The sequence below is a fragment of the Ascaphus truei genome, unplaced genomic scaffold (genome assembly GCF_040206685.1).
Source record: "Ascaphus truei isolate aAscTru1 unplaced genomic scaffold, aAscTru1.hap1 HAP1_SCAFFOLD_1547, whole genome shotgun sequence".
NCBI classification, from domain to species: Eukaryota; Metazoa; Chordata; class Amphibia; order Anura; family Ascaphidae; genus Ascaphus; species Ascaphus truei.
In genome coordinates, this window is record NW_027454436.1 from 1 (window position 1) to 12,077 (window position 12,077).

Consider the following 12,077-nt stretch of genomic DNA (forward strand, 5'->3'; position numbering starts at 1 on the left):
TGCACTAAACTAATTGAACTCAACTTTGTGTACGATTGTTGGAGTATCTCCTGACTGTGTAGTCCAGGGATGGGGCAACTCCAGTCCTCAGGGCCACTAACAGGTCAGGTTTTCAAGATTTCCCTGCTTCAGCACAGGTGGCTCAGTCGTTGACTAAGCCACCTGTGCTGAAGCAGGGATATCCTGAAAACCTGACCAGTCATCAAGAGTGACCAGCAGGTGTTGCCCACCCCTGGTGCAGTGTGTCCGCAAGGTCAGTCAGGGCATTGGGGGGCCGGCCTCTGACGTGTATGCCTTGTGTTGTCTTTTCAGAGTGTATGACAGCAGCAGCCTGGGCTCCGAGGCTCCCTGCATCACCACTTTCTGGTAAGGTGTGTTCGTAGCAAGGAGCAGATCCTCGCTGCTCCTAAGGTCCGGCAGGAATGATGTGAAGCACAGAGTAATAAAGGAGCGTGTGGCATCCGTACAGAGGCCTGTGCTCCACATCAATAATCTGCACGGAGTCCGTGGCCGGCAGAGCTTACGATTTGAGAGGGCAGATACAGGCAGACCACACCATAGGATTACAGATGGGCATATGGGGTGGGCAGATGCCGGTGAGTAGCCGCGCCAGTTGCTGAGCCCGTCTTTCCCCTGCAGGCACAACAATTTTACCGGTCGTTGGCTGTCGCGTTTCCAGGCTCTGTGGGACCCCAAGCAGGAGAACTGTTTCGTGGTAGGCAGCATGGCGCAGCCCCGGCAGATCGAGGTTTTCCGTGAGACTGGCCAGAGGCTGCACTGCTTTCGCTCTGAATACCTGGGCTCCGTGTGCTCCATCAATGCCCTGCACCCCACTAGGAATATACTGGTGGGAGGCAACGCCGGTGGGAGGATGTACGTGTTCCGGGAGTGAGTGGGGTGAGTTTTCTGAGCCCCTGGACTTACCAGCTCTATGCAGCATTAGACTGTGGGGGGGGGGGGGGGAGGGCAGGGGTCGTGCTGCTGCCACGTTGGCGATATTGGCAGCATTGGGCCTGCTCACTCATCAATCAGCTTGTACACCATGTGACTTTATTTCTGCGCTGCGTTCCTGCCTCTGTCAAACTGCGCGCAAATGGAACATATCTCTGTTCTGCCTTTTAGCATCAGACTCATTATTACCTTCTTACAGAAGACTTTTATGTTCCCTATTCCTGGATCACAGCAATCTTTAGCCTTTTCTCCCCCATTAAATAAACTGAAATTGTTCATGGATGGACCGTCTTTTTTTTTTTTTTTGTTCTGACTTCCCACCTTGCACACAGCGATGCACAGGAATCCAGAACGTGTACACACCCTGTCTGCCCTGCCAGGGACAGGGGCGGCTGGCATTGTGCTTACAGAGGCCCTGCGCTTCCCCCCAATACAGCGCGCGAGGACTCCAAGTCCCTTACCTTGTCTCCGACGAATTCTGGCGACGTCAAATGACACCATGGGGTCAGATGACGTTGTGACAACCGAAAACGCCGGAGAAAAGGGGGGGAGGGGGGTCAAAGGTTGTGCACCCCCTGCCCTATATCTGACATTTCTGCTGACCCGTTGGTGCCATAAATGTCACATTTTCTCTGAAGGGCAGAGATGTGTACAAGCTCTGCAGACATGTAGCACCTCAAATACAATTGTGTGCAAGAAAAGCATATTTATCATAGAAAAGAAATCCCAAATATTGAGTTTTCCTGTTAATAAATCAATGGTTTTGCAGCCAGAAGACTTTAAAAAAAAAAAAAACACTGTCCTTCTCGTACTAGAAGTTTATTTACTAAACTTTTTTTTGGTTAAGGAACCCTATAATTATATTGTGAAATTCTGTGGAACCCCAACACTCTCTAATAGCGCGTCTGAGATCAGATGCATTGTAAGGAACCCCAACCCTCTCTAATAGCGCGTCTGAGATCAGATGCATTGTAAGGAACCCCAACACTCTCTAATAGCGTGCCTGAGATCAGATGCATTGTAAGGAACCCCAACCCTCTCTAACAGCGTGTCTGAGATCAGATGCATTGTAAGGAACCCCAACCCTCTCTAATAGCGTGCCTGAGATCAGATGCAATGTAAATTCTTCAGTATTTTGTACAATTTTCAAATGACCTGAAAATTGCAGGGAACCCATTAAAAAAAAAACCTGCTCTGGAGTTACTCCCCCGCTGGCTGCATGTCCGTGCTCTATTCTCTGCTAAATATTGATTATAGATGAAGATGTAATTGACCTGCTTAGGAAACTGGAGACGTCTGGAGCGGCTACATTGTATGTTCTGGTCCCCTCTGCAGAACTCGGGCCTGTCCCACACACCTGGACTGTCCTGAGTGGATAGTGATGAGGAAAGAAGCCACACAGAGCCCACAAGGTCTCATGATGTCTTTATTCTTTAAAAATATTGTCAACTGGTCACCTATTATGTCTGTCATTGTTCCACACTCCGTGACAGATACCGTGGAAAATGTGACGAGGATTTGGCACAAGGACATGTCATTTCTCGCAGGGTTTTTAAAAAAAAAAAATTGTAGACCCGACGCGATTCACATTTGCAGTAAGTTCCCTCAGCAGATACAGCATGCGGTCTACTGGTTCATGCGTGACCGCGGCGTGTGTGCACAGAACAGGAAACGGGCATTTCCGGGGAGAAACACTACTTTTTCTATGGCAAAACAGACGTAGGATGCTCCCAATCGTAAGGCCGCTGTTATTCTGTTTGACACTGTCACAAGGCAACTCAGAGCTGCACCTGAAATCAGTCCCAATGTTTCTAATTCAAGTTCTAGAAAGAAAACTGCATAGAATGATTTATACACAGGATACATATCAATAAATACACCCCTGCTCATCAAGATAACCCAACTACCTGTCTGCATTGCTGTCTATAGCGGGGGTCAGGGTTTATTGCCATGATAACATCAAAGGTAGGAACCCCCAAAGCATGTCTCTCTTGCCACTCCCCCCCCCCCCCCCCATATCACAGGAGCAGCTCTCCAAATAGTCGTGTGCTAGAGCACCAAGGTGCAAGAAAGCCGATTTCAACCTCACTCCCGAAGAAGGGTGCAGTACAGCTGTATTACACACAAAGCAGTCAATGGCAGGCCCCCTCTGATGTAAAGAGGCTGGGCCTAGCAGTGTGTGCTTATGGTGCAAGCCTAACACACCTACCAAATCCTCCTAACTGCACGGACATTCGATTGTAATCTCTAGGAGGCGGCATTGTGCCTATATCATTCCATATACAGCACGGCATTCACTGTCAGCAAAGTATAGCAATGCATTTATAATTAGCAGTGAGGCGGTCAAGTGACAACATGCACTAATAGTGACCGGTTGCAATGCAGGGGGGGATAAAATGGCTCCTTACATCTGCGTGGCTTTAATTCCTAGTCATTTAAAAGGCCTCTTAACAATTTCTAGAAATAAAGGCTGGTTGTTAGCACAGCAGCAAAACACATTTCATACGCTGTGTCCAGGCAGCAGAAAACGTTCATATTTTCTAGAATTGTAGACAAAAGGGTCTTTTTAGTTACACTATTGTTTCCCAGTTGGGAGCAAAATATGATTTACTGCCCATGAATGCGGGTTACAGACACGAGCTGTCATTTCCCTAACGAGATTTTACACTCGCGCTGCATGTGCCAGATATTGTCTGTATGATGTTGCACGAAGTCATATGCAAAGGAGTCCACAGAATCTCTCCTCTGAAATGAACGCGACAGCGCAGCGTCGGCCTCCTCTCCCTGGCTGTGATTACGGTGCGTGCGTTGCATAGTCTGACCCTTGCGCGTGGCAATCGGGGATCCTCCTGTAACCAGCGTCTGATCAAGTCCGAAAGGTTAATGCAGAATCAGAGATGTCAGAATGAAGAACTGGCTGGTGGTTTAATTGGTAACACTCCCTGCGGAAATAAATCGAGTGATACAAATCCTCCAGCACACGGCTCTGAGCCAGCAGTTCCCACATCATCACTCATCACACAATGCAGCATGTAAGTTGAGCACTTGCAGGCAACAGCCACAAGAGGGGGAGGCTGTTCACAGCTCTAATGTCAAGGGCCATACTAGGTCTAATATTGTGGTCAAGAGGACAGTGGTCAAGAGCTTTGTGCAAGCAGTTGTGTCTGTAACACTCCAGCAGGTCTTTCCTCATACACATCCTTGTCTGCTGCATAATGTCAGCTGCTTCACTAGGTGATTGCCCCACTCCTGGCACCGGCTGATTTGATACTTAACGACATTGCTATACATACTTTCATTGCACTTCTGAATGAGTCATTAACGGGATCCTCATTTAGTTCCCCCTCCCGGAATGCGGGGGTCGCAGAGCATGCAGGGAGCGCAGAGTTCTTACTGCGCTAAGTATCGCCCCTCCCAGATGTGCAGTCTCCCTGCCCTGGTGCATTCTGGGTTTCGTAGTTGTGGGCATTTTTTGGCGCTGTGGCACACGACGCTGCTGTCTTTTTTTAAAAAATTTTATAACCCACTATATACGGGGTGGGCAACTCCAGTCCTCAAGGGCCACTAACAGGCCAGGTTTTCAGGATATCCCTGCTTCAGCACAGGAGGCTCAATCAGTGGCTGAGCCACCTATGCTAAAGCAGGGATATCCTGAAAACCTGGCCTGTTAGTGGCCCTTGAGGACGAGTTGGCTACCCCTGCACTATATTGTGAAATGATCTTTTTGTTAATTTATTTACATGAAACAAACTCTAAAAAGCAATTTAAAAAAAAACAAAATGTCTTGGCAATAATAAAATAATACTATTCTCTTAAAATATAACCTTGAAACAGTCTCTTCGATACAAAAGTAAGGTAATATGTTTGGAGGCAAAATATTTTCCCAAATTAAATGGGCGAAAAGGTCCTTTGTAAATGTAAGAGGCTGCGATCTCCGCAGCACAAAACAACCGCCAGAGAGCCGCTGCTGATAACTCCCAGGCAATATAAAGAAGCTAACATCCATGTGCAAACTCTGACATGCACCTATACAGAGTCACACCTATCACCCCTCCTAATACATGGCATCAAGGACACGTAGCTCTCACCCCCTCCTAATGCACAGGCATCAGGGATACGTACTGCTCACCCCCTCCTAATACATAGATATCAAGAACACGTACCTCTCACAACCTCCAAATACACAGGCATCAGGGACACATACCTCTCACCCACTCCTAATACAGAGTAATCAATCAGAGACACGTATCTCACCCCCTCCTAATACAAAAACATCAGGGAGACGTACCTCTCACCCACCGCTCCGCCCCTAATACAGACATCAGGGACACATATCTCTCACCCCCCACCCTAATACACAGACATCAGGAACACGTCTCTCATATGTTGATATTCTTTTCACTTGGACATGTATGTCTTTGGATCACGGTGAGGCCTGAATATTCTCCCGTTGTCGCTTCCCCCCCACCCCTGCTCTATGCCATGTGGTAACCTGCACTGTTTTAGCTTTCTGAAACAATCTGCATTCACTGTTATTTGTAAACAAAAGCTTTCAAATGCATTAAGCAAGCTGCTTTAAATTAAGTCAACTACAGAAACAAGTATTCTTTGCAGGTCAAATTCAAGATGGCTCCCTCCGTGATGGTTTATTTTTTGGACCCCCCCATCCGCCCCCCAAAATCCCCCCCTCCCCCCCCCCCCCCTTGGTATGCTGCAGTGAATGTGACAACAAATAACGATGCACGGGAGGAAGAACAATTAGCAAAACCATGACTAAGGGAGCCATCAAAAAAGCCCCAAACATAACATGATAAAATTGAGGTATTTAAATGAAAACGTTTGGGCGGAGCGGCCAAGTCCAGTCCTCAAGGGCCATCCAACAGGCCAGGTGTGCAGGATAGGTGGCTCATTCAGTCCCAGCTTCAGCAGTCGAACACAGTCACCTGTGCTGAAGCAGGGATATCCTGAAAACCTGAGGCCCTTGAAGACTGGAGTTGGCCGCCCCTGCATTACAGATTCATAGGTAGGGAAATATCAGCACAGATGGTACGTTTGCAGCGAGTGCAGTTTCAGCTTCTTAAAAAGTCTTGCAGATCTGAGCTCTGCTTCTGGTGTCAGGATGGATGGAAGAGGCCAGCCCGTTCTGCCACATTATACCTGCGGCTGAACAAGCGCAGGGGGCGCAGGCCCACACGGAGAAGAGGTGCGCGTGTGAAATGACAGCTTGCATTGACCTCAAAGCATGTCTAACACCCCATGCAGCTGATGTAATAAGGGTACCGTTCCCTAAACTCATGCCCCTCTCACCCTGGCTTCAACTCCCCATCAGCTGCCAGGTGCCGGGAGAAGCCTCCCGCAGAGCATCGCTCCTCTCGCGGACAGGTCGGGGGAGGTGTGTGAGCCAGGGGCGGGCGAGTGTGCGGTTTATGGTGAGACGGGGAGGACACTTGAAGAGCATACACTGCGCGTCTTGTGTCCTCCTCGCCCCGCCTGATGTCGTTCGTCAAGGTCAAACATGGCGGCTCAGGAGTCGATGAGGCTGAGCAAGGGGTGCAGTTTGCAGGACATCCATCTCCGCAGGGGGCAGAAGTACTGATAGTGGAACTGCTGGAACTCGGGAGTGAGCCGGATGTCCCTCAGAAACGCCAACTCCAGCTCAGACTCGGCCAGAACGACCAGCAGCAACAGCAGCGCCAGGAGGAGGCAGAATGTAACCGCCAGCAGCCGCAGGACGCTCTGCACAAACGTATTCGCCTGCTCCGGCTCTGCTGCACCCCGGCTCGTTTCCTCTGTCCCGGGTAGCGCTGGGGGCGGGATCTCTGTGTCAGTGATGCTGGGTGGAGCTGTATCGGTCTCCTCATCTGGGGAGCTGCAGGGGGTCCCGTTCGCCTGCTGCCCCAATGACGGCTCCATGCTGGGCTCACACACAGGGGTCGGAAGGGCGCTGCAGCACGGGGTGTAATCCTCATCACTGATTATCATCTCCCGGGAGGATCGGAGAGACAAAGCGTCACCATAGAGAGAGGAGCGAACAGGCGTGGAGTGAGCACTGTCCCGCAGGGACTCCAGGCCTGCAGAGTGAAGGAGACAGAAGAGAGATTGAGAAGAGTCAGAGAGACGGAGACAGAAGAGAGAGATTTAGAAGGGTCGGAGAGAGAGATTGAGGAGAGAGATTGAGAAGGGTCGGAGAGAGAGAGAGAGAGAGATATTGAGGAGAGAGAGAGAGAGATTGAGGAGAGAGAGAGAGAGAGATTGAGGAGAGAGAGAGAGAGATTGAGGAGAGAGAGAGAGAGATTGAGGAGAGAGAGAGAGAGATTGAGGAGAGAGAGAGAGATTGAGGAGAGAGATAGAGAGATAGATTGAGGAGAGAGAGAGAGATTGAGGAGAGAGAGAGATAGATTGAGGAGAGAGAGATTGAGAGGAGAGAGAGATTGAGAAGGGTCGGAGAGAGAGAGACAGAAGAGAGATTGGGAAGTGTCGGAGAGAGGGAGACAGAAGAGAGATTGAGAAGGGTCGGAGAGAGAGAGAGATTGAGGAGAGAGAGGGAGACAGAAGAGAGATTGAGATGGGTCGGAGAGAGAGACAGAAGAGAGATTGGGAAGTGTCGGAGAGAGGGAGACAGAAGAGAGATTGAGAAGGGTCGGAGAGAGAGAGAGATTGAGGAGAGAGAGGGAGACAGAAGAGAGATTGAGAAGGGTCGGAGAGAGAGAGAGAGATAGATTGAGGAGAGAGAGAGATAGATTGAGGAGAGAGAGAGATAGATTGAGGAGAGAGAGAGATAGATTGAGGAGAGAGAGAGATTGAGGAGAGAGAGAGAGATTGAGGAGAGAGAGAGAGAGATTGAGGAGAGAGAGATTGAGAGGAGAGAGAGATAGATTGAGGAGAGAGATAGATTGAGGAGAGAGATTGAGGAGAGAGAGAGATTGAGGAGAGAGAGAGAGAGATTGAGGAGAGAGAGAGAGAGATTGAGAAGAGAGAGATTGAGAAGGGTCGGAGAGAGAGATTGAGGAGAGAGATTGAGAAGGGCCGGAGAGAGACAGAGAGAGAGAGAGATATTGAGGAGAGAGAGAGAGAGATTGAGGAGAGAGAGAGAGATTGAGGAGAGAGATAGAGAGATAGATTGAGGAGAGAGAGAGATTGAGGAGAGAGAGAGAGATAGATTGAGGAGAGAGAGATAGATTGAGGAGAGAGAGATTGAGAGGAGAGAGAGATTGAGAAGGGTCGGAGAGAGAGAGACAGAAGAGAGATTGGGAAGTGTCGGAGAGAGGGAGACAGAAGAGAGATTGAGAAGGGTCGGAGAGAGAGAGAGAGATTGAGGAGAGAGAGGGAGACAGAAGAGAGATTGAGATGGGTCAGAGAGAGAGAGACAGAAGAGAGATTGGGAAGTGTCGGAGAGAGGGAGACAGAAGAGAGATTGAGAAGGGTCAGAGAGAGAGAGAGATTGAGGAGAGAGGGGGAGACAGAAGAGAGATTGAGAAGGGTCGGAGAGAGAGAGATAGATTGAGGAGAGAGAGAGATAGATTGAGGAGAGAGAGAGATAGATTGAGGAGAGAGAGAGAGATAGATTGAGGAGAGAGAGATTGAGGAGAGAGAGAGATTGAGGAGAGAGAGAGAGAGATTGAGGAGAGAGAGAGAGATTGAGGAGAGAGAGATTGAGAGGAGAGAGAGATTGAGAGAAGAAAGAGATTGAGAGGAGAGAGAGATTGAGAGTAGAGAGAGAGAGAGATTGAGAAGGGTCGGAGAGAGAGAGACAGAAGAGAGATTGAGAAGGGTCGGAGAGAGAGAGAGATTGAGAGGAGAGAGAGATTGAGAGGAGAGAGAGATTGAGAGGAGAGAGAGATTGAGGAGAGAGAGATTGAGGAGAGAGATTGAGGAGAGAGAGAGATTGAGGAGAGAGATTGAGGAGAGAGAGAGAGATTGAGGAGAGAGAGATAGAGAGATTGAGGAGAGAGAGATTGAGGAGAGAGAGATTGAGGAGAGAGAGAGAGATTGAGGAGAGGGAGATTGAGGAGAGAGAGATTGAGGAGAGAGAGAGATTGAGGAAGGAGAGAGAGAGAGATTGAGGAGAGAGAGAGAGATTGGGGAAGGAGAGAGAGAGAGAGAGAGAGAGAGAGATAGAGAGAGATTGAGGAAGGAGAGAGAGAGATTGAGGAGAGAGAGAGATTGAGGAGAGAGAGAGATTGAGGAGAGAGAGAGGTTGAGGAGAGAGAGAGATTGAGGAGAGAGAGAGATTGAGGAGAGAGAAATTGAGGAGAGAGAGAGATTGAGGAGAGAGAGAGATTGAGGAGAGAGAAATTGAGAGAGAGAGAGATTGAGGAGAGAGAGAGATTGAGGAGAGAGAGAGAGAGAGAGAGAGATTGAGGAAGGAGAGAGAGAGATTGAGGTGAGAGAGAGATTGAGGAGAGAGAGAGAGAGATTGAGGAGAGGGAGATTGAGGAGAGAGATTGAGGAGAGAGAGAGAGATTGAGGAAGGAGAGAGAGAGAGAGATTGAGGAGAGAGAGAGAGAAATAGAGAGGGATTGAGGAAGGAGAGAGAGAGATTGAGGAGAGAGAGAGATTGAGGAGAGAGAGAGGTTGAGGAGAGAGAGAGATTGAGGAGAGAGAGAGATTGAGGAGAGAGAAATTGAGGAGAGAGAGAGATTGAGGAGAGAGAGAGATTGAGGAGAGAGAAATTGAGGAGAGAGAGAGAGATTGAGGAGAGAGAGATTGAGGAGAGAGAGAGATTGAGGAGAGAGAGAGATTGAGGAAGGAGAGAGAGAGATTGAGGAGAGAGAGAGGAGAGAGAGAGATTGAGGAGAGAGAGGAGAGAGAGAGATTGAGGAGAGAGAGAGATTAAGGAAGGAGAGAGAGAGAGAGATTGAGGAAGGAGAGAGAGAGAGAGAGAGAGAGAGAGAGATTGAGGAGAGAGAGATTGAGGAGAGAGAGAGATTGAGGAGAGAGAGAGAGAGATTGAGGAGAGAGAGAGAGATTGAGGAGAGAGAGAGAGAGAGAGAGAGAGAGAGAGAGAGAGAGAGAGAGAATGAGGTGAGGGAAAGGGGGCAAAGGAAGATAAGGAGCTGAGAGGAATGGGAAAAGAGACAGAGAGGACTGGGGAAAGAGGGGGAACAGAGAAAAAGGGAGGAGTGCAGAAAGACTTTAAAAAAAAAAAAAAAAAAAAAAAAGAGACAGGGGAAGCAGCGGGAGTTAAGAGAAGAGAAGCAGACAGAGAGGTAGCACATATATAATATATACACACCCACCAGCCACTATATACATACACATATACACACACACACACGTATATATATATACACACACAGAAAAAATGGATGCATTCCATATGTTAGCGCCTTAGAAGGCGCTGCCGTGCTCGGTACAAGCTAATCATAGGTTATATGTGATCATCAAAGTGTTCATAATAGCAGCAGTTATGTGAATACAAATATTAGGTGTTTATTTCTTCCGTACAGGATAGACGGACGATATATATATATATATATATGTATATATATGTCTGTATGTATACTCTACATGCATCGGCTCATATATACACCCAGCAGGTAATGTATACGGTAACGACGCAGACTCTCAGTTATTCACCTGTTATTCCGGTCTCCCGGCTGCTCCCTGCTGAGGCTGCTCCCCCCCCAGTTAGAGCTGGGAAGAGGGGAAGGGCCCCCAGCGCCCGGGCCAGGAGCCGGGGACCTAGACTCAGCACTCGGACCTTCACATCGCGGTAACAGTGATTGATCATCCGCAGGTGAACATTCACCGTTGTCCTGATGCGGATCAGACACTTCACCATGACGAGGGGAGAGAGAGCGCTCTCACAGCCCCCTGCGCTCTCACAGCCCCCTGCGCTCTCACAGCCCCCTGCGCTCTCACAGCCCCCTGCACTCTCACAGCCCCCTGCACTCTCACAGCCCCCTGCGCTGGGACATTCTCTAGGCGTCTGTCTGTCTCACACTCTTGTCAGTCTTAATTTCCCACTAGTTAAATGTCTCTGTCTTATTTCTGTATCTATGTCACTCTCTCCTCCTGTCTGTCTCTCTTCGCTCTGTCTCTCTCCAGTTCTTCCCCCCTCTCTGTGCCGTGGGACCTCTCGCCCAGCCCCTCTGTCTCTGACATACAAGGTAAAGCCTCGGACTCTTACCAGGCTATTTTGGGAATGAATATATTTACTGCTGACCTCAGACTGTTACAGGAGCTGCTCTACCCCCCGCCCTCCCACACAGACACCCCCCAACCCTCCAAGGCACCTCCCCCACAGACTTCCATCCCCCCATAAATTAATCCACCACACATAGATACCCCAAACCCTCCCTGAGACACCCCCCCCCAACCCCCACCCCCACAGACTAACATCCCACCCACTAAACAAACAAAATCCCCCCCATAGAGCTATCCTCCACCAAACACACACGCACAGCCCCCCCCTTCCCCGCCTGGCCTCTGCGCTTCCCCCTCCCCCCCTCGCACCGCACCTTCCATGATTGAGATGTGCACAGCCCTCCTGCGTGTCCGAGGGACACTGCTCAACCGCAGCCCGTGACTGATCGAGGGACAACTGCGACTCGGGACCAGCCCCGCCCTGTGCCGCAAACAGGTCATGTGATCTCCAGGCAATGTCATGTGACCAAAATATGCACCCCCCCCCCCCACCAAACACAGCCAAACAGCACCCCGAGTTATAGGGAAGCGGGTATATGGGGTAATGGGAGGTTATAAGGGGCAATAGGAGTTATAGAGAGTGGTTATATGGGGCAATAGGAAGATTTATAGGGAGCGGTTATATGGGGCAATAGGCGTTACAGGGAGGGGTTACATGGGGTAATAGGATGAGATATAGGGAGAGGTTATATGGGGTAATAGGTTTAGTTATAGTGAGCGGTTATATGGGGAATAGGAGGAGTTAAAGGGAGGGGGTATAGGGGGGTAATAGGAGGCGTTATAGGCACCAGTTATATGGAGTTATAAGGAGGGGTTATATGGGGTAATAGGATGAGTTATATGGAGCGGTTATATGCTGTAATACGGGGGGGGGTACTTGTGAATCACGGGAGTGTCTGTGGATTGGGGCTGTAACTGTGAATAGGGAGGACATGTTGATTGAGGGGGTACATGTGGATTGTCGAGAACCTATGGAT

The 12,077-nt window shown here is 49.4% G+C and overlaps 1 protein-coding gene and 1 long non-coding RNA gene across 5 annotated transcripts in view; one reads left to right on the forward strand and one right to left on the reverse strand.

The window, feature by feature from the left end:
* Positions 1-202: 202 nt before the first annotated feature.
* Positions 203-2,407, forward strand: LOC142476290 (uncharacterized). 2 transcript variants are annotated; one of them, XR_012791512.1, is made up of 3 exons: positions 212-366; positions 640-897; positions 2,287-2,407. It is a non-coding gene; the product is annotated as an uncharacterized LOC142476290 (long non-coding RNA). The 2 variants fall into 2 exon arrangements; XR_012791511.1 differs by lacking the exon at positions 2,287-2,407 and having other exon boundaries at positions 203-366; positions 640-1,233.
* Positions 2,408-5,656: 3,249 nt separating this feature from the next.
* FRMD5 (FERM domain containing 5) overlaps positions 5,657-12,077 on the reverse strand; it is a 43,430-nt gene continuing 37,009 nt past the window's right edge. For all 3 annotated transcript variants that reach the window (XM_075581736.1, XM_075581735.1, XM_075581737.1), the window contains exons 13-14: positions 11,415-11,521; positions 5,657-7,022 (exon numbers count right to left, since the gene is read on the reverse strand). In XM_075581736.1, coding sequence (XP_075437851.1) covers positions 6,475-7,022; positions 11,415-11,521 — 655 coding nt within the window. In that variant the 3' untranslated portion in view covers positions 5,657-6,474. The remainder of the gene's footprint in view (positions 7,023-11,414; positions 11,522-12,077) is intronic.